A 27,177-nucleotide genomic window follows, 5' to 3' on the forward strand; every position below is an offset into this window, starting at 1 on the left:
TCTAACCATAGATGGGAAACCAGATGGCCTCCTTGAAGTCATGAAACCAGTTTATAACAACAAAAGACCAAACTGAGAATTACCATTCACAGTGATGCTGTGAATTACCAAAAAGAATCATCCTGACCTTTTTTCAGCCATGGTGGTCTTTCCTACTCAATTAGCGCCCCACCAGTACTGGTGTTTGCATCTTGAAGAGGTTCCTGTTCCTTATACTTATCTTTTGTTGTTGCCCTGCAGCTAGTGGCCCACTCCTTCACATTACTACCCAAGGAACTTGGTTGTTCAAAGGTCTTCTCCACCCTTCGTGTTGGCCACAACTTCTTAGGAATGAGCGATTTTTCCTCTTGAAAAACTGAATCCAGAGGACTCGAAGAAGAAGAGTCCTAGCTAACCAAGGAGTTGGACGATATGGAAGGCGAGGGTGGTGGAGGGAACTGAATACCCAGAGCACCAGCCAGAACGCGCAACGCTAGCGTAGCTTGGACGAGATGAAAATACAAATTAGTGATTTAGCCTTTCACCATGTGCATAACTTCTTCCCGGTTCCACAATTGTCGTCTGAGCAAGTTCCTCAATGCCCAATGACCGTCTTATTTGTTTCTCTCACCTTTGCTACCATTTTAACAATCATTCTCCTAATGTGCTACGGAAGGTCCTTATCAAACCTTTCTCCTCCTAAATTATGCTAGGGAGGAGGAGGTTGACAACCTCTTCCTCACCCTCCTCTCCTAGGATGACCACACTCACGAGCATGGATGTCGGCTTGTATCGTCGTGAGTTTCCCCTTCTGATACCACTGAACCCTCGTTCCTTTCTCAGTAATGCAAATTATAGATAGACCAATCACTTGTGAAATAAAATGAGGCTCCACTTCCCAATTCATTGTTAAGTTCCAATTCATTGTCATCCATTCACCCCAACTCATGTAGTGAATACGGCGTGTGGTGATGGCAGACAGGATGCGCTGGCATCCCCTTGCCATAAATGTGTTAGATCGAGCTATCATGGAGGCCATCAGTACCTCTGATCCCCCCTTGTGCACCCAGATTCGAGTTTGCAAGATAATGTGTTATTAACCTATTTGTAGTATATATATGTGTGTTGTGATGTTTTGGGCCACGTTTCCATTTTTCGGGGGTGACGTTACTAGTTGTACTTGTTTTAGAAACTTATAGACATTTTGACATTTCATCCATGTTAGCTAGAAAACCTGTAACCATTCTCTGTAACATAGGAAGAGCCTTGTAGTGTAGGTGTCCCATCCTCTACCAAAATTTCACTCTGGCTGTCACTCTTATGTATGAGATCCTTCACCAACTATCCTCTCAACAGATGGATATTTTTCTCCCTTCTCCCAATTAGTTACTTCTTGTTGGGATCAGTTCCTTTCGGTCCAACAACCACTTCACCTCTCGTGGAGCTGACTTCTAGTCCTCTATCTGTTGAGAAATCAGTGGTAGTAGTATTAGGGTTTGATTTCTCTTTCTTGATAATTACTTGTGAATTATGTAGGCTTCTTTTATTTCGTTATTATATTACCTTTCATCAAGCAGTTACCAAATTATGTGTGTATGAAGATCACATGAACAAGAGACACAAGATGTAGGCACTCAGCCAGGGCAAAACCATTATCTAGGGGAAAACCCAGTCAAACTTTTTCCTTCAGTAGTTAAGACGAGATAATCCAAGACTCTTCAACCTAGACATAAACTTCCTGAAATCACCAAGTCAACCCTTCCTTCTAGCAACTTCGATCTAAATCTTCGACCCTGCAACAATAGAACTTTGACCTATCCAGCAACAAAACTTCAACCTATGCAGTAGCAGAACTTCGACCTCCCCAGCGGTGGATCTTCGACCCCAACAACAACCCAGTAACTTTGTACGAAAGAGAGAGAGAGATAGCCCAAAACTTCGACTTGTTCTATTTTTGCAATTCTTCCTTCTTCTCCTTGAACTTCGCACCTTTCTTCACTTCCTTCTTGTGTATTGAACTTGTTGAGTTGGTGAGAAAATAGATCGAATTGCACTTGTATATATAGCCTCTTCTGTGGGTCGAATTTTCCTCTTGTAGGTCAACTTCGTTAGGCAAGGGTTGACTTGGTGTGGAGGTAGCAAATTACATATTTGACTCAATAATAATTCTTTTTACATGATTCAAAAGCCCAAGAAGGGTTTCATTAAATGGACAATGACTTTAATGACTCAATATAAAACCTAGAAGTCCTCAATGGGGACTTTGACCTATAAGATGATGATACAAGCGTGAAAACCATGCTTTAATAAGTCATTGTAATAATAATAAATTTTCCTTTTTTATTCTTTAATAAATACATTTCATAATGACTCAATTATAAATATGAAGACCGAACCTAGTTACATTCTTCAACACTATATTCTATGGTCGAAACTGAAAGGAAATTCTTTTTCAAACCCGGTACAAACAACACTTCATTCACCTCCATGACACCACCTGAGTCCATTTGAAACTCAATGCTTCCAATGCCTTCTACTGCATACTTGGAATTATCACCAAGATCTACATGTATATCCCTTGGCCCCTTGGTCATGCTAGTGAAAATGCCTCGAGATCCCGCCATGTGATGAGATGTTCCATTATCCATAAAGCAAACACCTCTCATGACAGTTCCAGGGAGGCATGACACCAAGGCAAAGTTCTTCTCGAACTTTTCGACGATTTTGTCCATCTAAGCAGTAGATGCTGTGGCTGTCTTTCCCTTGGTCTTCTTCCTATTTGGACCTTGACTAGCAACATGCTCGGACTTGTGACACGCAATGCACTTGAATTTGCTCATGTCCTCCTTTTTATTTTGTGAAGGTCCACCTCCACTCTGGTTCTGCTTGGCCTTGCCTTTGCCCTTTCTCGCTTGTGTAGCAAGAGCAAGCTCATCTTTCTCCTCACTACTTCTTCGCTTTCCTCTGGTTAATGGGTTCTCCTAGATCTCCTTCTGGATGAAGTCATCCCATAGCTAACCCCAATCAAGAAGTTGTTGCCTCTCTAGGATTCCATCCACAAAGGTGGTATAATGCTTAACGCAAACCTTTAGAGATAGCTTCATTAGCTCCAAATCAATCACAGTCTCCCCAACAGCTAAAAGCTCATCATGAGCCCGTTGGATCCTTGTGAGGTAAGATGCTATGTTCTTTGATTTGTCCATGTTTATGCTATTTAATTTTCCCTGCAACACCATTTTCTTGTTTTTGTTTGTTCTCTAATAAAGATTGGTTAGGACTACCCACATCTGACGTCTCGTGTCCTTCCTTGATATGTGAGGAATTATATGATTCCTCACACCATCTGAAATTATATGCCTCGCTTTCATATCCTTGAGATTATGCTCGACTGCTAGGTTTGGATCTGAAGGAACTTGAATTTTTGTGTTCACAAGATTCCATAGACCATTAATTTTTAGAATCATGGTAATCCCCTCTTAGGGACCGAAGTTAGTAGTGCCATCCAATTTGTGTTCGTTTTGCATACTACTTAGTGATGCCATCTTCACAAATCGACCTTGGCCACAAAACCCCAACTGCAAAGTTTTAAAAATAATTCTGCTGTTGTAGAAATTCGTTGCTACAAACCCTAGTGATCTTGGATCACTCTCTTAGAGATATCTAGAAAGCTCTGATACCATGTTAAATCTCCTAATGCTAACCCAGATTTATTTTCTCACAATAATTAGTTATCCCCAACAATTTATTTATTTAACCAAATAAATTCTAAATTGCCAAAAAGTAAAATCATTGGTATTTTAATCTCCAGAAATTATATGCGGCAGAAAATAAAAATTAGAAGAGATCAATCACACATTACAACAAATAAATACCCAGAACAATTCTCCATCATTCGTTAATCTAGAAAATCAGGGTTTTCAACCCACGTAGAATTACAAGGAAAAATACATTTATTGGAACCTGTAACTCAACTCCCATTAGATTTATTCCTTGTGTAATATTCTTAATTAGCCATGGCTAATTGGAATATTCGATTTTGTTCAATTTTTGCCTTCTATAGTTATTTGTAAATAAAAAAGTGAGGAAGGGGGACATAACTCACTTTTAGAATAAAAAGTCACTTCCTAGTAGCACAACGTTGTGACTTAAAGGGGAGCCAAGGGGGCCAAAGGGGGACGCAGAAATGGAGCCCACGCAGACACATGGAGGGACTGCGCAGGAGGGAAGAAACACGTGGCAAGAGAGGAATCACGCAGGAGGAGGTGAGCCTTGGGATTGAGAGAGGCAAAGGCTATAAAGGAGAGAGGAGCCCCCTCATTTTGATCATTCTGTTATGAGCATTTGTGATAGTCATTTCGACTTAGAACACGCTTGATGTTTAGCTAGTCTGCAGCACTATTTAGTGCATTGAGTGTCTCCGTTCGGAGATCTCACCCTTAGCCCCGGGGGACTTCGAGTGCCTGCTTGGGCAAGGTATTTCCATTGGCATTTCAGCAGTAGTTTCATTAGCATTTCAGCAGCAGTTTCATCAACGTTTTGGAGGACTGCGCAACACTGAGAGAGGGACACAGTTTCTTTGCAGGAGTTCTGGGTTGAGGGTTTGCAGTAGGATTTGTGCTGAGAGTTAGAGTAGGGGATCAGCGCTTTCATATTGGAGAGTTTTGGCAGGGATTTCAGGCAGATTTCTGGAGGGTTCCATTCCGTGGCAGCGCAGAGCATTGAGGGACTGCGCAGAACCCCAAGGGGGTGATTTTCGGGGGTCGGCCATTTCAGAAAAGTTTTCTGGGCTTTTCTGGGTTTCTTGATTAGGGTCTGATTCCAGAGTTTCAGCCTTTTTTGAGGTGGGGAGCAGCCTCAGATCCTCATTTGATTTCTAGCAGCAGCAGCAACACAACAGTTCTCCAACAACTTGGACGCTATTTTTTCACTTGCCTTGTGCAAGTCGAGGTGCCATCTTCCTGATCACCTCCTGTACTCATTCTATTACTCAGTATAATAAAATGGCTTAGCATTCTCTCTGCATTTCTTGAGTATCTGCTTATAGTTATATTGTTATATGTTGCACCATTGTTATTTGTATCTCTTTGAGCATTCTCGGCTATTATACCACTTGTGTGTTTCTCTTATACTCTTAGACAGAGTCTGGAAAGGCCCAGGTAGCTCTGGATCTCGTCCTCTTTTCAGAGGCGACATATCTGGTAAATGCCCTCCCAGTCCATCTCTGGTTGGAGTTTGCTTGTGTTTGAGGAATATTCCTGATAAGGGATATTACAGTGGTATCAGAGCATAGATCTGGCTCAGCTTGTGGAGCTAGCAATCTATGACACCAGGGGAAAAACCCTACATCTGTTATAGAGGTCGGAGATACAGAGACACTGGGCGTAGGTTGGAGAACACTTATGGAGAGGGAGACTGTGTTCCGGTGGTGGACGCAGAACAGGAGGAGCCTGTGGTGGACGCAGAACAGAAGGAGCCTGTGGTGGACGCAGAGCAGGAGGCTTCGATGGCAGATGATGATGGGAAGAGATTTGTAGATATGCTCCTCAAATCGGTGCAGGATCTGTCGAGGCAGATTGAGGTGATGGGGCAGAGATTCACGGCAGTAGAGGCCAGACAACGTGAGAGCCCACGAGTTTTCCAGGTTGGTGAGGGATCGAGCGCATCCCACCATTTGCCAGAGCAGCGTGATACTGCGCAGCAGGTGGCTTCACATGCCCCTACATGCTCTACTATGCCCACTTTCTTAGGAGCAGACATGGGGGCCGTAGCCTAGCAGGAGGCAGAGCCCGGACATATGGGCGACTATTTTGTAGAGTACCAGGCCTATGGATAGGAGTTCAGGGAGGCCCTCTCATTCAGAAATTTTGTTCAGCTCCATCGGGATAGCAGACCCCGTGACCATCACAGAGGGTACCGGCATTACCATGATGGTGACACCCACCGTGCAGCGAGTAGATTCCACTTGCCTACGTTTGATGGTTCATCAAACAGTTTGGCAAAATCTTGGATGGAGAAGCTGGACATTTATTTCCAGCTTAACCAGATGTCGGAGACAGGGGCCATCAAGGTGGCAACATTGCATTTGGATGGTGAGGCCTAGGATTGGTGGTTTCATGGGATGGTTACACTCGAGCACTCTATAGTGATGTCGTATGCTGAGTTTACCAGGAGATTGATGGAGCGATTTGATCGGAGGGATCCAGAGTAGCATTTTGTTGAGCTGACGAGGCTCAAACAGACAGGGAGCCCAGAGACCTACATTGTAGATTTCTTGAGGGTCTCCGTGATGGTGCCAGACCTATCCACGACACGGAGGGTCTATATGTATGTTGAGGGGTTAGCAGAGCCACTTTGGGGTCTAGTTCGATCCACTAGACCAACCACACTCAAGGACGCTATCAGTAGGACCCGGGACTTATAGGATGTCTTACCCAAGACTCAGACACCTTACCCCTAGAGACAGACTTTCCAGTCTAAGGGGAAGGATGTGAGGGTTCCACCTCCAAAGGGGAATCCAGGACGAGTACAGATTGACGACGATGTCAGGAGGGAGCTGAAGAAGAAGCGGTTGTGCTTCACGTGTCAGGAGCCGTGGGCACTGGGACATAGATGTGCTGCTGGCAAGGCACATTTTATTGAGGTCTTCTCCTAGAGCAGTGGAGAAGAGGATGACGAGGATGATGTGGAGGCAAGAGATAGCCATGCCGTACAGGGACCTTTTCCACCTCCACCGCCAGCAGCAGGTGGTGCATCTTTTGCACCCACCGGAGGGGCCCTTGCAGCCTTGCGAGGAGTTCCCAAGTATCTGACGCTATGCGTACGAGGGACAGTACGTGGCCAGCGAGTATCAGTTTTGGTTGACAGTGGGGCGACCCACAACTTCATCGATGCACAGATGGTTGAGCGGAGAGGTATACAGACAGAGAGCTTCGATGGGTTTTCAGTCTTGGTCCCAGGAGATCAGACCATGACGTGTGCTCGTTATGTTCTAGAGCTTTCAGTGACGATGGGAACTTACACATTGACTGACCACTTTTTCGTGGTCGATATTCCGGATACCAACATTATACTGGGTGTTCAGTGGCTTATCACTCTAGGGAAGGTCACGACGGATTGGAAGACCTTAGAGATGGAGTGGGATGATGAGAAGACAGGGAGGCATGAGAAGATACAGGGACAACACACATATCTGCCTCAGACTGTTTCGGCTCATCAGATGGAGGCAGTCTTCCGGAAGGGAGACATAGAGTGGGCAGTGGAGCTGCGTGCATCAGAGGCAGGGACTACAGGGCAGACGGTACATCCAGAGATACAGTCCATCCTTGATCGGTATGCCATAGTGTTTGGGGAGATTCCACCAGGATAGCCACCGGATTGGGGGTTTGAGCACACCATCGAGCTTGAGCAGGGCATACAGGCAGTGATCACCACCCCCTATAGGCACCCCAAGGCCTATCAGGATGAGATTGAGTGGGCTATCCAGGAGTTGTTGGCTCTTGGGCACATTCGACCGAGCATGAGCCCTTTTGCTTCTTCTGTGGTGTTGGTGAAGAAGAAGGACGGTACATTGAGGATGTGCATTGACTACAGGGCCCTGAACAAGAAGACCCTGAAGAACAGGTACCCCATACTGAGGATCGATGAGTTGATGGACTAGTTGAGAGGAGCACGGTTCTTCTCAAAGATTGATTTGAGATCTGGGTACCATCAGATTCGCGTGAGGGAGTAGGACATTCCCAAGACCGTCTTCAAGTGTCACTATGGGTACTTTGAGTTCTTAGTGATGCCTTTTGGGCTAACCAACGCCCCCGCTACATTTCAGTCCTGCATGAATCACATCTTCCGTAATCACTTGAGGAAGTTTGTGTTGGTATTCTTTGATGATATACTCATTTACAACAGGACTTGGGAGGAGCATCTCCAACACATTGAGACAGTATTGCGTATCTTACAAGAGCAGCAGTTCTATGCCAAACTCTCCAAGTGTGAGTTTGGGTTGACGGAGATGTTGTATCTGGGACACATCATAGGGGTGGATGGAGTGAGAGTCCACGAGGAGAAGATCAGGGCCATCAGAGAATGGCCGGAGCCGAGAAACGTGACAGAACTTCGAGGATTCATTGGCATTTGTACTTACTACCGGAAGTTCGTCAAAGGTTTCTCACAGCTTGCTGCACCCCTGACAGATTTGACGAGGAAGGGGGCATTCAGTTGGTCGGATACAGCGCAGCGAGCCTTTGACAAGCTCAAGGAGGTTATGAGCAGCTGCCCAGTGCTTGCGTTGCCAGATTTTACACAACCATTTGTTTTGGAGTGTGATGCGTCGGGAGAGGGGATCGATGTAGTGTTGATGCAGGGAGGTCACCCTATAGCCTTTGAGAGTCGGAAGCTTCTTTCGCACGAGAGTTTGTATTCTATATACGACAAGGAGATGCTAACCATCATGCATGCATTGGCTAAGTACTGGCAGTATTTGGTGGGTAACAGGTTCAGGGTGAGGACTGATCACAACAGCCTCAAGTTCTTTTTGGAGCAGAAGCAACTACATGAGATGCAACAGAAGTGGATCAGTAAGGTCCAAGCATATGACTTTGACATTGAGTATGTCAAGGGTAAGAGCAATGTGGTAGCAGATGCCCTTTCATGTAGACCAACCATGTTGTCTCTTATGAGCTTGGATACAGACTGGAGGGCTTGACTCTTAGTAGAGTACTCCAAGAATAGGTTTGCATGTGAGGTTCTGGATGGGCAGGTGGCAAATGACAGGTACAGGGTGGTCGATGAGATCATCTATTACAGGGACTGGATCTTCTTGACTAAGGGGTCTCAGCTCAAGAAGAAGATACTCTAGGCATCACATGATTCACCATTGGCAGGACATCAGGGGTTTACCAAAATCTACAGGGCCATTAGAGAGAGGTTCTCATGGAAGGGCCTCAAGGAGGATGTACTCCAGCACATCCGGGAGTGCGATGTTTGCCAGAGGAACAAGGGAGAGATGAGCCATCCTGCGGGTTTATTGCAGCCTCTTCCCTTTCTGGAGGGGAAATGGGAGAGTATTTCGATGGACTTCATCAAAGGGTTGCCCATGGTATAGGGCAAGGATTGTATCTTTGTCGTCGTTGATCGACTGACGAAGTATGCACATTTTTTTGCCATATTTGCACACTATACAACAGCATAGGTAGCCGAGCTGTTCTTCAGAGAGATCTTCAGGCTACATGGTCTTCCTAAGACCATCATCAGTGATAGGGACAGTCGTTTCATGGGCGGGTTTTGGCAGGAGCTTTTCCAGTTGGTGGGGACGGAGTTGACATCGAGTACTAGTTATTACCCACAGACGGATGGGCAGATAGAGATAGTTAACAAGTGGCTGGAGGGCTACTTGTGTAACTATGTCAGTGGGCAGCAGTGAGCATGGCTGAAGTGGCTGCATCTGGGGGAGTACTGCTACAATACTTCACATCACATGTCCATTGGTATGTCACCATTCTATGCCTTGTATGGCTATCATCCTTTATCTTTTGCTGACGTGATGTTTGGTGATAGCAGGGTTCCTAGAGCCAAGATTTGGATCCAAGAGAGTCAGGATATCCTCCGAGCTCTCAAAGATAACATGGCTACAACACAGAACCAGCAGAAGCTGTATGCCGACAGGGGTTGGATGGAGAAACAGTTCGAGGTAGGGGACATGGTCTACCTACGATTACAGCCATACCGACAGCCGTCACTGAAGCAGAAGGGGGTTGAGAAGCTCAAGCCCCGCTTTTATGGGCCATACAGGGTGATACGCAGGATTGGACAGGTTGCATATGAGTTGGAGCTGCCCCAAGGCAGCAAGATTCATAGCGTTTTTCATGTATCATGCCTGAAAAAGGCATTGGGGCAGCAGGTGACAGTGACAGATGAGCTACCACCCATGGATGATGAGGGGCATTTGGTATTGCAACCGGAGGCTATCATTGATACCAGACAGAGGCAGCTGCGGAGCAGGACGGTTCGGGAATTCTTGGTGAGGTGGAAGAATTTGCCAGATGAGGATGCCACTTAGGAGAATGAGAAGAGCTTGTAGCATCCATAATTTTAGTTACTTGAGGACAAGCAACATTTTGTTGGGGGAGACTGTAATATTCCTAATTAGCCATGGCTAATTGGAATATTCGATTTTGTTCAATTTTTGCCTTCTATAGTTATTTGTAAATAAAAAAGTGAGGAAGGTAGACATAACTCACTCTTAGAATAAAAAGTCACTTCCTAGTAGCACAACGTTGTGACTTAAAGGGGAGCCAAGGGGGCCAAAGGGGGACGCAGAAATGGAGCCCACGCAGACACTTGGAGGGACTACGCAGGAGGGAAGAAACATGTGGCAAGAGAGGAATCACGCATGAGGAGGTGAGCCTTGGGATTGAGAGAGGAAAAGGCTATAAAGGAGAGAGGAGCCCCCTCATTTTGATCATTCTGTTATGAGCATTTGTGATAGTCATTTCGACTTAGAGAACGCTGACTGTTTAGCTAGTCTGTAGCACTGTTTAGTGCATTGAGTGTCTTTGTTTGGAGATCTCACCCTTAGCCCCGAGGGACTTCAAGTGCCTGCTTGGGCAAGGTATTTCCCTTGGCATTTTAGCAGTAGTTTCATCAGCATTTTGGAGGACTGCGCAACACTGAGAGAGGGACGCAGTTCCTTTTGCAGGAGTTTTGGGTTGAGGGTTTGCAGTAGGATTTGTGCTGAGAGTTAGAGCAGGGGATCAACCCTTGCATATTGGAGAGTTTTGGCAAGGATTTCAGGCAGATTTCTGGAGGGTTCCATTCAGTGGCAGCGCAGAGCATTGAGGGACTGCGCAGAACCCCAAGGGGGTGATTTTCGGGGGTTGGCCATTTCATAAAAGCTTTTTGGGCTTTTCTGGGTTTCTTGAGTAGGGTCCAATTCCAGAGTTTCAACCTTTTCTAAGGTGGGGAGCAGCCCCAGATCCTCATTTGATTTCTAGTAGCAGCAACAACACAACAATTCTCCAGTAGCTTGGACGCAGTTTAGAGAGGGGCCATTCCGTTGCTATTCTGAGTGTATTTCTTCACTTGCCTTGTGCAAGTCGAGGTGCCATCTTCCTGATCACCCCCTGTACTCATTCTATTACTCAGTATAATAAAATGGCTTAGCATTCTCTCTGCATTTCTTGAGTATTTTCTTATGGTTATATTGTTATATGTTGCACCATTGTTATTTGTATCTCTTTGAGCATTCTCGGCTATTATACCACTTGTGTGTTTCTCCTATACTCTTAGACAGAGTCTGGAAAGGGCCAGGTAGCCTCCGGATCTCGTCCTCTTTTCAGAGGCGACATATCTGGTAAATGCCCTCCCAGTCCATCTCTGGTTGGAGTTTGCTTGTGTTTGAGGAATATTCCTGATAAGGGATATTACACCTTGCAAGGAATTTGGCCTCCTGGAAATCAGCCTCTAAAGCAAATTGGCTTGGAGAATTTCAACCCAACAATTTACTAGCAAATCGACCCTCTGCCTTCCCTGTGAGCTGCCACTGTGCCTTATGCAATTCGGCCTCCCTATCTCTTTCGCAACTCAACCCTACAATCCCCAACAATTCGGCCTCCTAGATATGCCCTGAATACTCTTGTACTCTTCCTTCTTTGCACTTCAGTCTACTGAGCCACTCGCACTAGAGAAAATCGCTTTCTCTTGTTGTGTCTCCTCTCTTATGTCTTCACCTCTTCCTTAGGCTTATTTTTATTATCTTCATTAAACCCAAATCCCTAACCCTAACCTCCCTTCTAGAAGATCTTGGAGATCAATGGTTGAGATAATTTATAAGTCACTTAAATAATTAAATATTTATCCCCAGAAAATGACTTGATAGTCCGCAATAATTAATTGACTTTAATTATTGTACTTTTCCTATGTTAGACTTAGGAAAGAGGACATAAATTACTTACTCCACCAAGCAAGCACCTAAAGAGGCAATAGATCATCTTCCACATGTTAAGACACCAAGCCTATGCGGAAGCCCTTCCGAAGCTACTATAAGCTTCAAAACAATGCAAGTCCACATTCTTCTTTCTTTTGTTCTTCTTGCTTGCTTTTCCACACCTTTGTGTATTCTTCTCTATGCCCAGTAAGAATATCTTCTTCCTTGTTTTATTTAGGAGACTTTATTATGTTGCTTCTACAATCACATAATATGTGCCCATAGTTATTGCACCTAGAACATTCAAGATTGTAATCAAGTGGGGGAGAAAGTGAATTGTAGTTTCTATCAAAAAACCCATGAGAAATTATTATCATTTTTGAATATGCTCTACAATCTATTGCTTTATGACCAAATTATTGCAAGAAAAACAATAACTAAGGAAGAGATTTTGGCACTGAAAGGCCTTCTTGGTCGAATAACTCTTTTAAACTCATTCTTGTTATTTTTGTGAGAAGAATTAGGTTTTTGTTGGTCCTTATTTTCTTTCTTGTTGTTGCTTTCATTGTTGATGGAGCCTTTGAGAATATTAGCATAGCTTTTAGGCTTTTCTTCATTTTCCTTTTATGATGGCTTTGTGATCTTAGTGCTTGCATCTCTCTCGGGGATACTTTGTTTTTCGTCATAACCAAGACTTGTCTTGATGGATGGTGACCTTTGGCAATTGAGAATATTATCGAAGATTTCAACGCTCTTTCAAAATTTCAAGCTTCTATTCAACTGCCCAATTGTTTTCTCTAGTTCTTTTCTTAAGGAAACGATTTCAGCTTCTAGATTCTCCCATGTTCTTCCTTTTCTTTCAACTTGCTTCTCACCACTTCTATCCTTGTTGTCTAATCTAGTTGAGTTTTCAAGATGATAATTGTTTTTTTATTTTCATCAAGATCACGATCCTTCTTTGCATATTCCTGCAGTTGCTTCTGCTGCATTTTATTCTTTCCCTTGAGCCTCTCAATTTCTTCTAAGGCACTAATGAGTTCTGCTTCAAGATTCACTTCCCCATCAATGTCTTCTTCCTAATCTGTTTTTTCTTTTTGATTGTTCTCATTTCTTTTTATCAGTGAATTTATGTCAGCTTAAACAACAACTATCAACATGATTGAAATGTACACGAGGATGGCGCTGATAAATGATTAAGAATAAGTAATAGTTATTGAACATCTGCAATGTTTATTATTTTATTTTCTGGAAGGATTAGGAATGGCTATTGAATATTTGTGATATACAGAACCTTTTGTTAGCTTCTGATGGAAGACAAAATACTATTGGAACAATCCTGCTGCTTTACAGGTTTTAATGTAAATTATGAACATGCTTGAGCCTTTATGTGAAGTATTGATGGTTAGTTCTAACATGGAATTGCTTATGGTAAAGATAAGAAGTGTATCATTGTTTCTTTATGGTACCTAAGGGTTGTTGAGGAGTATATACAAGAAGAGCTTTGTACTTAAGCTGGTTGATAATTATTAAAGAACAGGGATTAATATTATGTGCATCTATATATGTTGTCAGGTTGAGTTTGATTCTGATGAGGACGATCCAAATTTCTCTCTAGGGACCAATGGCAAGTGACAATCATGAGTTCAATGGTGGTAAATATGCTCTAGCTGTGTATGTCATGTTAGAGGTGTATGGCTTTCTAATTTTTCTATCATCAGTTCCAGCAGCAATATTTGCCAGATGTTGTTACAATACGTGCAACAGATTAGCCATGCTGACACAATACATTGGGATGGAGTGAACCGAAGGAAAATGGTTAGAACATTGAATGAATGAACCCAGAAACTAGAGACCATAAGAGATCATAATCCAGTTCAAAATTTCAAATGGATAAATTATTACACATCAAACTGGATTACAGCATTAGAAAACCCACCATTGATATTTGCATTGGTGGATTTTAGTTAAAGGTATAGATGATCAATTTGGATGCACACAAACTAAAGCATCATGAGGAAAGTTGTAGCTCTAGTTATTTTCCCATATTCCTAGAAGTTGAGGAACTCCAGTGTAAAGATTGTTCGTGTACTTTTCTGCTGATTATAGCAGTTTGTCAATTTCTAATTGAATTTTGAATTTAAATAAAATGTCAATGCAGTTCGTTGTTTTATTTAGAATAATTTTCTGGTGATGGGAATAGCTATTATCAAGCTTATAATGTATATTATTATGTCAACAACTTCACTTCATAAAGTTAATACCTTAGTATTATTATTTCAACTGTGTTACTTCTTTTGTTCAGAATGTAGAAAACACAATTTTTTGATGCACCTTTTTCTTGCGTTATTGTTACTGAAAGCCATGCCCATGTATGCCGGTGCTCTATAGAGCTTCATGATGCTATAAAATCCAAACCGTTACTTTTCTACAAGGTAGCCAAATTAAATGAATGATAGTAGATTGTAAAGAATTGGAGACATGATGCTTATTGTTAAAAATTAGTATATCAATTTGGTCTTCGTTAAAAAATATTATATCAATTTGTTCAATTTAAACAATGTTTGGGTGAAAATAGGTATCACGTACATGCATGATAAGTCAAACTCAATGCAAGTCAATAGACATTGTTACTGTCATTTAGCCATGGGATACTCTTTGATTCATGGGCATTCAATGAGTTTTAAGGGTAAGTAGAATGCAAGGAACATATATGAGAGGGAGTCATAATTAAGGAAGTGCATTACTTAAGGGGATCAGGCAGTAGTAATAGGTTGAGAAGTTAAATGCCATCCTTAAGACTCCTTCACCTTGATTTATATATTGATTGGGTAGTCACAATCTGCTGCTCACAGACTTGCTGACTTATCGGATGGATTGGGTCTACGAGTACATGGGCTGTGAAGGATTCAATCACTTTTGCAAGTTTCCAGCCCAACATCTCCCTCTGCCTCAAATCCCTGTTGTCTGTAAGCATATTTACAAAAGTTGTTCAAGTATTCCATAATACAAATTTGTATTGCAATATGCATAATACAAAATCTTACTGGGAAACCTCATATATATTATGATCATTATACTTATCAAAATGTGATAATTCTTTATACATGTTCTTGGTTAGTTGTTGAATAGAATCATGTTGTCTTTCAACAGACCTTTTCATTGGCATCTCTTATATTTATACTCAGATCAAAAGGAGTCTTCGTATTTGACATTAAATGAGGTGGACCTTTTGGACCTTAACCTTAGCTAGTAACAATCCACTCTTCTATCTCTTTTGCTTGATTATTTTGGCCACATAAAAAGAAACATCTTTAACATTGCTTTTTTTTTTTCTCGAGATTAATTTCTTCTTGTTGATTCTTTTGTTATATATTAATCTACTAATTGTGTTGTTGCTCCCTTAGTGGTAAATTGTATTCAACCAATCCTTAGTATTTCAGTGATAACTAAGGTCACGGTATTTTATGAGTTGTTAGTGATATGTCATCATCCTTGGTGCTCTGGATGGCTTACTACTTGCTTCAATGGTCCTTTTCATCCTTTTTCAAGTAGTCTTGTCATGGCATTATTTTCTCCATATACATTCTCTTCTCATGGAAAAACCTCCCTGAAGGCCTTCAAGGCTTCCAAGTCCTTTATAAATATTTCTGAAGTAGTTGCATAATTGTTCCTATTACACAAAGGACATGATAAAGTTATGCATAACATAACTACACTAAAGCCGATGAGGGAACATTAACATTATAGATAAGTCCAATCTGTTGAAGAAACTGTAATTAGGTTCGGCCTTCATAATGACACAAGCCAATGTAAATGATGTAATTTGTATCTAGCAAATTTTTGTATATTTGAATCATGGGTTTCATGATCAAAAAATTTGTTTTAGTAGCTCTCATTATGAGCTCTAGGCTAGGTGATAGGTTGTGTCATTTATGTAAATGTTTACACTTGAAATGTACAAGTATGACTCCAAGATCAAGGTTAGAATCGTGTGGCAAAACTCCTTCAAAGGCAAGATCAAAAGAGCTACGAAATGATCCCTCCAAACGAATGCAAAAGAAATAATATATTTTCGGCATATATATTATAGTTATAATAGATGATCATGTCGGCTTCAAGTCGGCTAAGGAACAGATCATGTCGGCTTGATAAGAAGGCCTCATACACTATAAATAGGCCTCCTCTCATACCAATTTGGATGCACAAACTTGACGTGGGTTCATCTCCTATATCACGAAGTCTATTGGGTCTCATTCTAAGCGAAGAAGTCTGTCCAAGAGAGCGAGGAAACGTAGCCGCAGTAGAAGTCTGTTCATGACTGCAGAGGAGCCTTTCCATAGCCGCAGAAGTCTGTTCCCTCATACGAATATATCAACGAGTCTGCTCTCCCTCACGACATACAAATCCAGATTAGGGCTTGACATTTTGTAACTGTATGGTTGATTTGAAAGGCTGTTCTAGCTGCAAATTCAAGGAGAAGATTTCCATTGAAAAGAGCGAAGGTATCATAGGGCTAGAAGAGCCCTAACACTATTCTCATATATGACTGCGTTCTGAAATCAAAGGGTTCTGCTTTCGCTGTTTTTGAACAGTCAATGTTGTTGCCTTTCGAAGCCTTCTAATCAAACCTAATCATTGATCTATCAATGTATGGAGGATCTACATAAAGTGTGAGGGTAGAACGAGGCTGGAAGAGCCTATCTGAAATTGTTGGTGTGAAGGTGTTGTGCATAATTAGGACTGAGTTGCAGTCCATGAAAACCTCATGATTAAGGCTAACGTGAAGTCTAAAGAATTTGGTTGGATACCTAGAAGAAGGCTACTAGCCTAGCGAAGGGAGGAGAAGAAGGCTACTAGCCTAGCCAAATCATCCATGTGCAGTAGCAGATCTGATCCGTATTGCAGCAAGTGAAGAGAACAACAGTAAGAAGGGATTCTAGCCTTGATCTTGGAGTCACTTGGTCTCAAGGGTCTTGGAAATTTTGTCAAGAGAAGAAACTATAAGAAGAATTAATGTGGGTTTTCCTCTCAGGTTGGGAGAGGTTTTGCCCTGGCTGCTGCCTATATCTTGTGTTACTGTTCTTTTGTTTATTATGCATGGTAGCTGGTTGATGAAATTAATAATCACTAACATATAAAAGTTCATGGTTTTGAATTATTTAAAGCTTGAAATCACTTCACAAGAAGTTATCATAATAGAGAAATCATTAACATCTCAAGCCCTTAGATTTCTCAACATGGTATCGAAGCGAGGTTGGTAGCAGATCAAGGAAGGGCTGATTAAAGAACAGGCAAGGCAGCTTAACTTGAAGGCAAAGCAAGATTCAGAATTCAGATCCACATTTTGAAACTCCAAGATCTATTAAAGTGAGGGATCTATAATCCTCTTACCTCAGTTAAATAACAGATCCTCAAGGATAAGACAAGCAGATCTCAGGTTCCCTAGCAGTCAAGTGTAATCAAGCTTCCTCAAGCTCCTTCAAGGCAACCATCTACAATCAAACTTCAAGGATCACTACATCAAGTAAGTATCTTATTGATTTGAGCAAATCTAATCTTGAAAAGGATGTCTTCTTGCAAGGAAAGCAATAAGTTAGTTGGGGTTGTCAACTTCCTTGCTTAGAAGAAGAGGACTGACCTCACTCTGAAAGAACAAGAAGTTGTTGACTATGTACAAAAGAAAATTGCTGCTCCTTTTGACAGTCAAGAACTAGCCAAGCATAACAAGAGCGAAGTGAGATCTCAAAAAATTCTCATATAATATATCAAGGACTCTCTGATTCCTTATGTAGCCAAACATGAAACAACCAAAGAGATCTATGACAAACTGATAGATTTATTCTCCGTCAGCACCGCAGGAGAAGGGATCTCTCTGAGGAACGAATTATACAAAATGAAGATCAACAAAGAAGAAGGTATAACTTCATATTTCATGAGGGTCTCTGAAATAAGAGATCAATTGCAGGAACACGGAGAAATCATGTCTGATCAAGAGATGACTACGATAGTGCTGAATGCATTACCTGAGGAGTGGGAAAACTTTACAGCAAGCATATGGGCCAAGAAGGAGGCATCCTTACACAATGATCTATGGGCAATATGCAAAGTGGAAGAAGCACGATTAAAGGCCAAGGAAGATATTGTAGTTGGATCCAAAGAGCAAGCATTCACTCCCAGGTTTAAAAGAAAAGGGAAGTTTGGAAAGTTTGAAAGATCTAGCCACCGACAACATCCCAAGAAAGACATGTCAAAGATCCAATGCTTTGAATGTCACGAATATGGACACTATTGAAGAGATTGTCCCAAGCGAAAGAAGAATGGCAAGAGGAAGTATGAAGCAACTCATGTCACTCAAGAAACAAAAGACAATGAAAAGAAGCCAAAGAAGGAGGAGCCTAAGGATCTTTACTATGATTAAAAGATCACCTCCTGTTTTTCTTTCATAGGTCTTAGTTAGCATAGCATGTTGTGAATCATGAACATTCTTATGTGTTGTTTAAATAACTCTTTTAGAGAATAATTGATTATGGATTTGGCAATGTCCATGGATGAACTATTGATGAACTATTTATGAACTATTGATGAATGAGGATATGTTGAATCCTCTCGAAATATTGTTAATGGGTATGATTAATGTACATTGTATTTCTTTATGTAAGGATTCTAGGTAGAAATGAAATTGTTATGTGTAGGAAATTCTAAGATGAGAACATCTTGGTTCTCTGAATATTTGAAGAATTTCTACAAGCAAATATCGTTTGTAAAGAATCCAAGTCAATGGTAGTTATCAACTACAATGTAGGTCAAAGATCCCTCAAGAAGTTTGCTGCAAGAATCACGATATGATTCAAGACAAATGAGGTATGTATATTTTATTTGATATTATAATATCATGTCACATGGTTGCAGGTAGCATGAAAGGTTTAAAGATGAAATCAACATAATATGTCCTCATAATATGGTATGAGGTAGTTGGTGACCATTGAAGAACTATGAGAGTTCCTGGGAATGAAAGGCATGAGGATGAAAGAGATCGTGAGACATGCAACCATGACGAAGGCAGTCAACATCCAAAGGATCAGGAAGACTTGACCAAGAAACCTCCCGGAATGATGTGAAGACTTTGATGGAAGTCTGAAAAGATAAGGACCCTTGACGATAGATATCATCGGGAGATGTGTCAACATGAATGCAGGATGATTGATGCTTACCAGAAGATGTCACTGGAAGAAGGCCATCACCAAAAGGTAATATGTGATTTGTTTTTGGTGTCTGACCTCTTGGAAAAGTCTGGGTATGTGTGTAGGATCAAGGAAAGGGGAGTTGTGAAGGATGTCACAACTACGTACCTTATGATCCAGAGCAATAACTGTCAAAGAAAAATGAAGACATATGAGCTTATGAAGGAAGCCCCAGATGTAAAGCCAAGGAGGATACTTTCCGGGATACGAAGGAATGACATGACGAAGGAAAGTGATGGATGGCTGAGCCCTACATATGAAGGAATTGATGACATCGAAGTCTTAAATCGTCAGTCAACTAGAAGACCCTATAAAGCACTGATGATAGAGTCCCTGAGTAAGAGCAAGCTCTGGGAAGTTCCTATGAGCAAAGGAACTCAAGCAAGTTTCTAAGTAAAGAGAAACTTGGAATTCGTCCCTGATTAAGAGGGAGAGTTAGACACGACATTCTTGTCTTCAGTCTGGAAGAAAGAATGGAGGATTGTGTAATCATTTGGCATTCGACACTCTTTGAGGATGTGGTAGGGCATCCGAGACAAGAGTGGGCAAGAGGATCGATATTCTTGAGGGCTGGGAACCCAAGATGAGAATAGTCCTAGTAGGGCATACTCAGAGAACACCCGGGTGGGTATGACCCTAAGAGAGACAATGATGATGCGTGTCTATCAGTCATTGGTCTCGCCAACATTGTGTGCTCTGATCTAAGTGAGAGATAGAGTTGTTAGTCAAGGCCTTGCTAAATGGAAACAATGTTGGTTGAAATGATGCTATAACAGATGGATTGCAAATCCGATCTTCTTATGAGAATTCTTTTGTGAACTTGAAAATTTGTCCAAGGTCCATGTATGTATGAATACCTACCTAGTTAAGAGGGAGTTTTGAAGAAAGTGTAACTACGTTCGGTCTTCATAATGACACAAGCCAATGTAAATGATGTAATTTGTATCTAGCAATTTTTTTTGTATTTGAGTCATGGGTTTCATGATCAAAATATTTGTTTTAGTAGCTCTCAATATGAGATCTAGGCTAGGTGCTAGGTTGTGTCATTTATGTAAATGTTTACACTTGAAATGTACAAGTATGACTCCAAGATCAAGGTTAGAATCGTGTGGCAAAACTCTTTCAAAGGCAAGATCAAAAGAGCTACAAAATGATCCCTCCAAACGAATGCAAAAGAAATAATATATTTTCGGCACATATATTACAGTTATAATAGATGATCATGTCGGCTAAGGAACAAATCATGTCAACTTGATAAGAAGGCCTCATACACTATAAATAGGCCTCCTCTCATACCAATTCGGATGCACAAACTTGACGTGGGTTCATCTCCTATATCATGAAGTTTATTGGGTATCAATCTAAGCGAAGAAGTCTGTCCAAGAGAGCGAGGAAACATAGCCGCAGTAGAAGTCTATTCATGACCACAGAGGAGCCTTTCCATAGCCGCAGAAGTCTGTTACCTCATCCGAATATGTCAACGAGTTTGCTCTCCTTCACGACATACAGATCCGGATTAGGGCTTGACATTTCGTAACTGTATGGTTGATTTGAAAGGCTGTTCTAGCCGCAAATTCAAGGAGAAGATTGCCATTGAAAAGAGCGAAGGTATCATAGGGCTGGAAGAGCCCTAACACTATTCTCATATGTGATTGCATTCTGAAATTAAAGGGTTTTGCTTTTTCTGTTTTTTAACAGTCAATGTTGTTGCCTTTCGAAGCCTTATAATCAAGCCTAATCATCGATCTATCAATGTATGGAGGATATGCATAAAGTGCGAGGGTAGAACGTGGCTGGAAGAGCCTATCTGAAATTGTTGGTGTGAAGGTGCTGTGCATAATTAGGATTGAGTTGCAGTCCACGAAAACCTCATGATTAAGGCTAACGTGAAGTCTAAAGAATTCGGTTGGATACCTAGAAGAAGGCTACTAGCCTAGTGAAGGAAGGAGAAGAAGGCTAATAGCTTAGCCAGATCATCCATGTGCGGTAGCATATTTGATTTATATTGCAGCAAGTGAAGAGAACAACAGTAAGAAGGGATTCTAGCCTTGATCTTGGAGTCACTTGGTCTCAAGGGTCTTTGTATTGGTCTTGGAAATTTTGTCAAGAGAAGAAACTATAAGAAGAATTACCGTGGGTTTTCCTCTCAGGTTGGGAGAGGTTTTCCCTAGATGCTGCCTATATCTTGTGTTACTGTTCTTTTGTTTATTATGCATGGTAGTTGGTTGATGAAATTAATAATCACTAACATATAAAAGTTCATGGTTTTGAATTATTTAAAGCTTGAAATCACTTCACAAGCAATTATCATAATAGAGAAATCATTAACATCTCAAGCCCTTAGATTTTTCAACACAATCATCCAAGGACAAACCCTAGAAGAACTTGAGGATACCACCTGTTGTCAACTTTAGGATGGTTCTCCTCCAACACAAGGGGGGAATTCCCCAATAAGACTACAAACCCGTCCTTGCAAAGCTTGATATAAAAATCACTTGTGGATTGAAGATGCTTTTAGATTTAGGTAATAAAGTGATGGTGGACTTACCAATATTAGTGTCAATCCATAGCTGATGTTGTGAAGATCAAAGAGCAAACATGCTTGAGTGTGGTAAAGAATACCTAATTAGGGCATGCATTAATACACTACAATTAGTCCAAAACAAATTTTGGATCATGCAAGTATTGCAATATGTAACTAAGTTCGGTCTTCATATATGCATTTGAGATTTACTTATCAAAAGAATGAAGAAATTATTATTATTATGATGAATTATTAAAGAATGGGTTTCATTTTGAGTCAACATGTTTTAGGTCAAAGTCCCCATTGAGGACTTCTAGGATTTATTCTAAGTCATTAGAGTCATTGTACATTAAAATAGACCTTTCTTGCGCTTTCGAAGCATGTAAAAAGAATTATTTTTGAGTCAAAAATGAATTTATTCTCCTCCACACCAAGTCCGCCTCAAGAAGATCAAGTCGGCCTCAAGAAGGGTAATTTGACCTCACTGGAAGGCTATATATACAAGGCGATTCAAATCCATTTGGAGCAATTCACTCTCTCACACATAGTTCGATATCCTGAAGCTGGAAGCTGGGTAGTGCGAAATTGAAAGAGAGTAGAAGGAAGCTGGAAAGGAGTGCAAATTTTTGGAGGAAGATAGAAGACAGCAAGATCAAAATTTTGGGTCATCTCCCTCTCTCTTCTGAGGTGTACCAAGGAAGATCGAAGTTTTTCAAGTCTAGTCGAAGCTGTTGCTGCTGTTGCTACTAAATGTTGATGTTGTCAGGTTGAAGTTGCTTTTGAAGGGTTATCATCTGCAAGAAGGATTTGAGGGCTGACTTGGTGTGGAGGAAGTCTTTGTTTAGGTCAAGAGTCTTGGATTATCTTGAGAAACTATTGAAGGAAGAATTGTTGACTGGGTTTTCCCCTAGATAGGGGTTTTTCACTCGTTGTCAGCATACATCTGTTGTCCTTGTGCTATTGTTTTTGTAATTGCTTTATGAACTAAAAGATAAAATAACATAAAGATAAAATAATCACAAGTAATTATCTATATAAGAAAATATTTCTACCTTTGTAATTTTCTAACATGGTATCAGAGCTAAGGTGAAGAAGGAAAAAGGAAGTTTTGAGTATCTATTGAAAGAAGTCAAAAGGATTGATCAAGGGATCATAGAAGGAGCTCTTATAAGAGAAGAAGCTCACTATCTTCAAGGACAATGCCTAACACAATAAAGAGTGAGAACAAATTAGAAGGATCATCAAACTACAGGTGTTGGAAGGAGAGAATTGACCTCATTCTTGAAAAGAGCAAGGTCTTAGATTTGGTCAAAGGAAAAGTGAAGAGACCTATAGAAGAATCCAGTGATGCAGATAAGGTGAAGTATTGAGAGTCAGAAATATTGGCTATGACACTAGTGGTATAAAGCATAGAGGACAATCTTGTCCCATACATTTCCAATATAGACCATGCTCAAGAAACGTATGAAGCTTTGTCAAATTGTTCACTATCAAAAACATTGGTTAAGTAGCAAGTTTGAAGAATGAGTTAAGACTACAAAAATGACAAAGGATGATACTATGGCTTCCTTCTTTGTAAGGATATCTAGAATTAGAGATAAACTTCAAGCCATATATGAAATTGTACCGGAAAAGGAGCTAGTAATCACTGCATTATTGCGATTACCAACTACTTGGAGTTCTTTTGCTTCAGGTCTCAACAATTGGAAAGAAACTCCTACCTTCGAGCAATTATGGAATGCTTACACCCAAGAAGAAATGAGAATCTCATTAGTATCCAACAATGAAGGAGAAAGGGTTTCAAATGCATACTCCGCTTCTCACAAGAAATGAAACTCCAAGAAGTCAAGAGGCCCAAGAAGGAAGGTCGACATTTCCAAGATAAAATGCTACCAATGTCACAAAGTGGGTCATGATAGAAGTGATTGTCCTGACAATCCAAAGAACAAGAAAAGAAGTAGAGACCAAGCCAATGTTGTTGAAGAAGGATCTCCAAAGAAGAATAAGCTCGAAGAACTGGATATAAGGGACTTACACTAATAATTCTTTTGATCTAAGCTTTAGTTATTTTATTTTTGATTTCTTAGTATTTGTAGGTTTAACATATTTTGGAAAAACATTTTTTTATTTGTTCATAAGGTTATAGGTATCCCTCATGCTTGGAGGATCCCTTAGCAACCTCCAATGATAAGTATCTTATTACCTTTTTTCATTTTTAGTCTTCCTTACCTATCTAGTTTTGCTTGCATTAAATACTAATCACATTTCTATTCATATTTTCCTTGTTTAGGAAAAATTTGCTGAAGACTCAAGGAAGAAGGCCTCACAAGACAAAGCATTGGAATTACAAGGTTTGTTAAGAAACAAGAGGTATGTTTTGAACTACAAGTTTTTGCTCTCTTTATATTCATTCTTGATAAACTATTGCTAACATCATTGTGTCTAGCTTTCTTGAATCTTAAAGATTCTTGATTGGGTGATTGATCATCAGATAAATCTACCCTCTTCATATCTTTGATTAATCTTGTGGGACCCTAGAAAGGTTCACTGTGAAAACCCTAACTTAAGGGCATGTTGATGATTATGTGTGGAACCCTAGCCTACTTAGGGTTATTGTTGAAGTCTAAAGAAAATGTCTGATGCTTTGATGATGTCATGTTTGGGGTTTTGGTATGGGTATGGAAACCCTAACTTGTTAGGGTTGAATGGTAATGTCTAAAATCCTAAATCTTTGAAGTATTGGTAATTTAGGGTTTACTATGTTTTGTATTGAAACCTTAGATCATTAGGGTTTGGTGTGTTGTATAAGTAAGACCCTTCTAATGTCCTAGAAATGAAGTCCTTGGCATGTGTGTGTTTGTTTGATCAAATTCTAGTCCGATCAAGTTTGTTATATGTCTAACTTTTATTTGACATTTGTGTCCTTGGGTTTGACTAACACATGATATGATATGTCTGTGTATGATGATAAAGTCCTAGATATATGTTGACCTAATTGTTGATGGCCCTGAGTCCTCGGGTTTGGAACTAAGCCCTAGTCAAAGTTTGATTCTCTAGGTTGATAGTATTTATGAATTCTAGGGTTTTGTAACTAAACCTTAGTAGAAGTTTAAATCTCCGATATATGATGACAGTATGATAATCTGGGATTGATGAAAAATTGTATTGTGGTTATTGAGAATTAGTAAAATCTAGGGTTTTACAACAAACCCTAGTGGAAGCTAGTCATGTTACTTTGAATTGAGTTGTGATTGGTTTTGATTGTTAAAAGCTTATGTATGAAATCTAGGGTTTCACAGTAAATCCTAGTAGGAAGCCTAACACATGAAGTCTAAAGTTGTTAGATACATTATAGATCTATATTTGTTTGAATTACTTATAGGGTTTGCAATATGATGTAGTCGGGTGTGTCATACCTCTGGAAGAAACACAGAAACCCTAGATGTAATGAAGGTTGTTATGAAATGCTCAAAGTCTTGATGATATAGTCTAGGGTTTATGACAAAAATGCTAGCAAGAAGTTGAAGAGTATGTGTCTCTTGTTTGTAACTAAGTTCGAGCATTTGATGTCGAAATATGAATGCTTCCATTATATGATTCTGATATGGTTAGCTTCATGCTTCTATAGACTTGGTTGTACTTTCTCTCTAAGTTGTGCAGGTACATAATCTTTAAGATGGTGAAGATGCTTGTAAAGCAAAGTTGATATGATAAGCATGATGAAGAAAGTTATGTGAATAATGATGGTTATGATAACTTTGATAAGAAGGATAGAAGCCATAAAATATTCTCTGATGTTGTAGAAAAGAAGTTGAGCCCCCTAAGTTAAGAAGGAGCCTGAATGAAAGAAACCCCCCTAAGTTAAGAAGGAGCTTGAATGAAAGAAATCTCCCTAAGTTAAGAGGGAGCTTGGATGAAAGGAATCTCCCTAGTTGAGAGGGAGGTCATATCATAATCATGATAGACACCTTGAAAGAAGAAAATTGGAGAATGTATTTTGAGGGGCTGTCGAAAGAAGGAAATCAAGATTTGGTTGTAGAATATGTTGCTGCATGAAAAGTAGGAAAGGAAAATGTAGGATTGAGGAATCTTCTGTCAAGATTCGTTTGAAAGTCCTACTGTGATAAATTGAGAAGCAACATCTATTTGTCTGGAAGACCCCGAAGGTTTGTGTTTACTTATGTACATTTAAAAGTTTGTTACTGATTGGGGTTGTGTTTGTACAAGTAAATCTCTCTAAGGTTTGATAGCATGTAGGTTACACGAGAGAGATTTGTTACCGATCTGTTTGATCGGGGAGGATTTGTTACTGATTGGAATAATCGAGAGTGTTGAGGCTTTGTGTGTAAAACACATTCCCTGGGTAGACATTTGGCCGACACTTTGTGTTGATTTCTAATTCCCCGAAGTAGGGAGGGTGGTGTTGGTCATGGAGCTTTGACCTCAGATACACACCTAGATCCCTGGGTTGATGGTTAACAAGTAAGCTTGATGGTACTTAGAGAGGCTGAAAGCTTTATTCCATCTTAGTCCCACTAGGATAAATTGTCCTGGTCAGGAATCTAGTCCATGGAATTACAATGCCTAAACTGTTGAGAGACCTTGGATAGATTTCCCTAATCAGGAATCTAGTCCATGGCATTGCGGTGCCTAAATTCTTCATGGTTCACGTGTTCTGAGATCTTCCTTGTACTTGCACTTATGAATACCTCCCTAGTTAATAGGGAGTGTTGAAACATGTAACTAGGTTAATTCTCATAAATGTACTTGAGATGTACTTATCAAAAGAATGAAGAAAATATTCTTATTCTTATTCTTATTATGACTTATTAAAGCATGGGTTTCATGCTTGGGTCATCATGCTTTAGGTCAAATCTCCCATTGAGGACGTTTAGGATTTATTCTGAGTCATTAGAGTCATTGTACATTAAAAGAGACCCTTCTTGGGCTTTCAAATCATGTAAAAAGAATTATTTTTGAGTCAATAATGAATTAAATCTCCTCCACACCAAGTCGGCCTCAAGAAGATCAAGTTAGCCTCAAGAAGGGTAATTCGAACTCACTGGAAGGCTATATATGCAAGGCAGTGCGAGTTCATTTAGGGCAGTTCACTCTCTCACACATAGTTCGATATCCTAAAGTTGGAAGCTGGGTAGTGCGAAGTTGAAAAAGAGTTGGAAGGAAGCTGTAAAGGAGTGTGAGTTTTTGGAGGAAGATATAAGGCACCAAGATCGAAATTTTGGGCCATCTCTCTCTCTCTTCTAAGGTGTACGAAGAGAGATTGAAGTTTTTCAAGTTTAGTTGACGCTGTCGCTGTCGCTGCCACTGAATGTTGATGCTGCTAGGTCGAAGTTTCTTTTGAAGGGTTATTATCTGCAAGAAGGATTGAGGGCTGACTTGGTGTGGAGGAATTCTTTGTCTAGGTCAAGAGTCTTGGATTATCTCGAGAAACTATTGAAGGGAGAATTGTTGACTGGGTTTCCCCCTAGATAGGGGTTTTGCACTAGCTGTCCGCC

General features: G+C 40.6%; 1 protein-coding gene across 2 annotated transcripts in view; it reads left to right on the forward strand.

Moving 5' to 3' along the window:
* LOC149263109 (uncharacterized) overlaps positions 1 to 13,764 on the forward strand; it is a 196,806-nt gene extending 183,042 nt beyond the window's left edge. For both annotated transcript variants that reach the window (XM_089425756.1, XM_089425761.1), the window contains one exon: positions 13,469 to 13,764. In XM_089425756.1, coding sequence (XP_089281882.1) covers positions 13,469 to 13,528 — 60 coding nt within the window. In that variant the 3' untranslated portion in view covers positions 13,529 to 13,764. The remainder of the gene's footprint in view (positions 1 to 13,468) is intronic.
* The last annotated feature ends 13,413 nt before the right edge of the window (positions 13,765 to 27,177 follow it).

The sequence above is a fragment of the Pinus tabuliformis genome, chromosome 6, assembly GCF_031772625.1.
Source record: "Pinus tabuliformis cultivar Carrire ecotype Pingquan chromosome 6, CPIR1, whole genome shotgun sequence".
Classification (NCBI taxonomy): Eukaryota; Viridiplantae; Streptophyta; class Pinopsida; order Pinales; family Pinaceae; genus Pinus; species Pinus tabuliformis.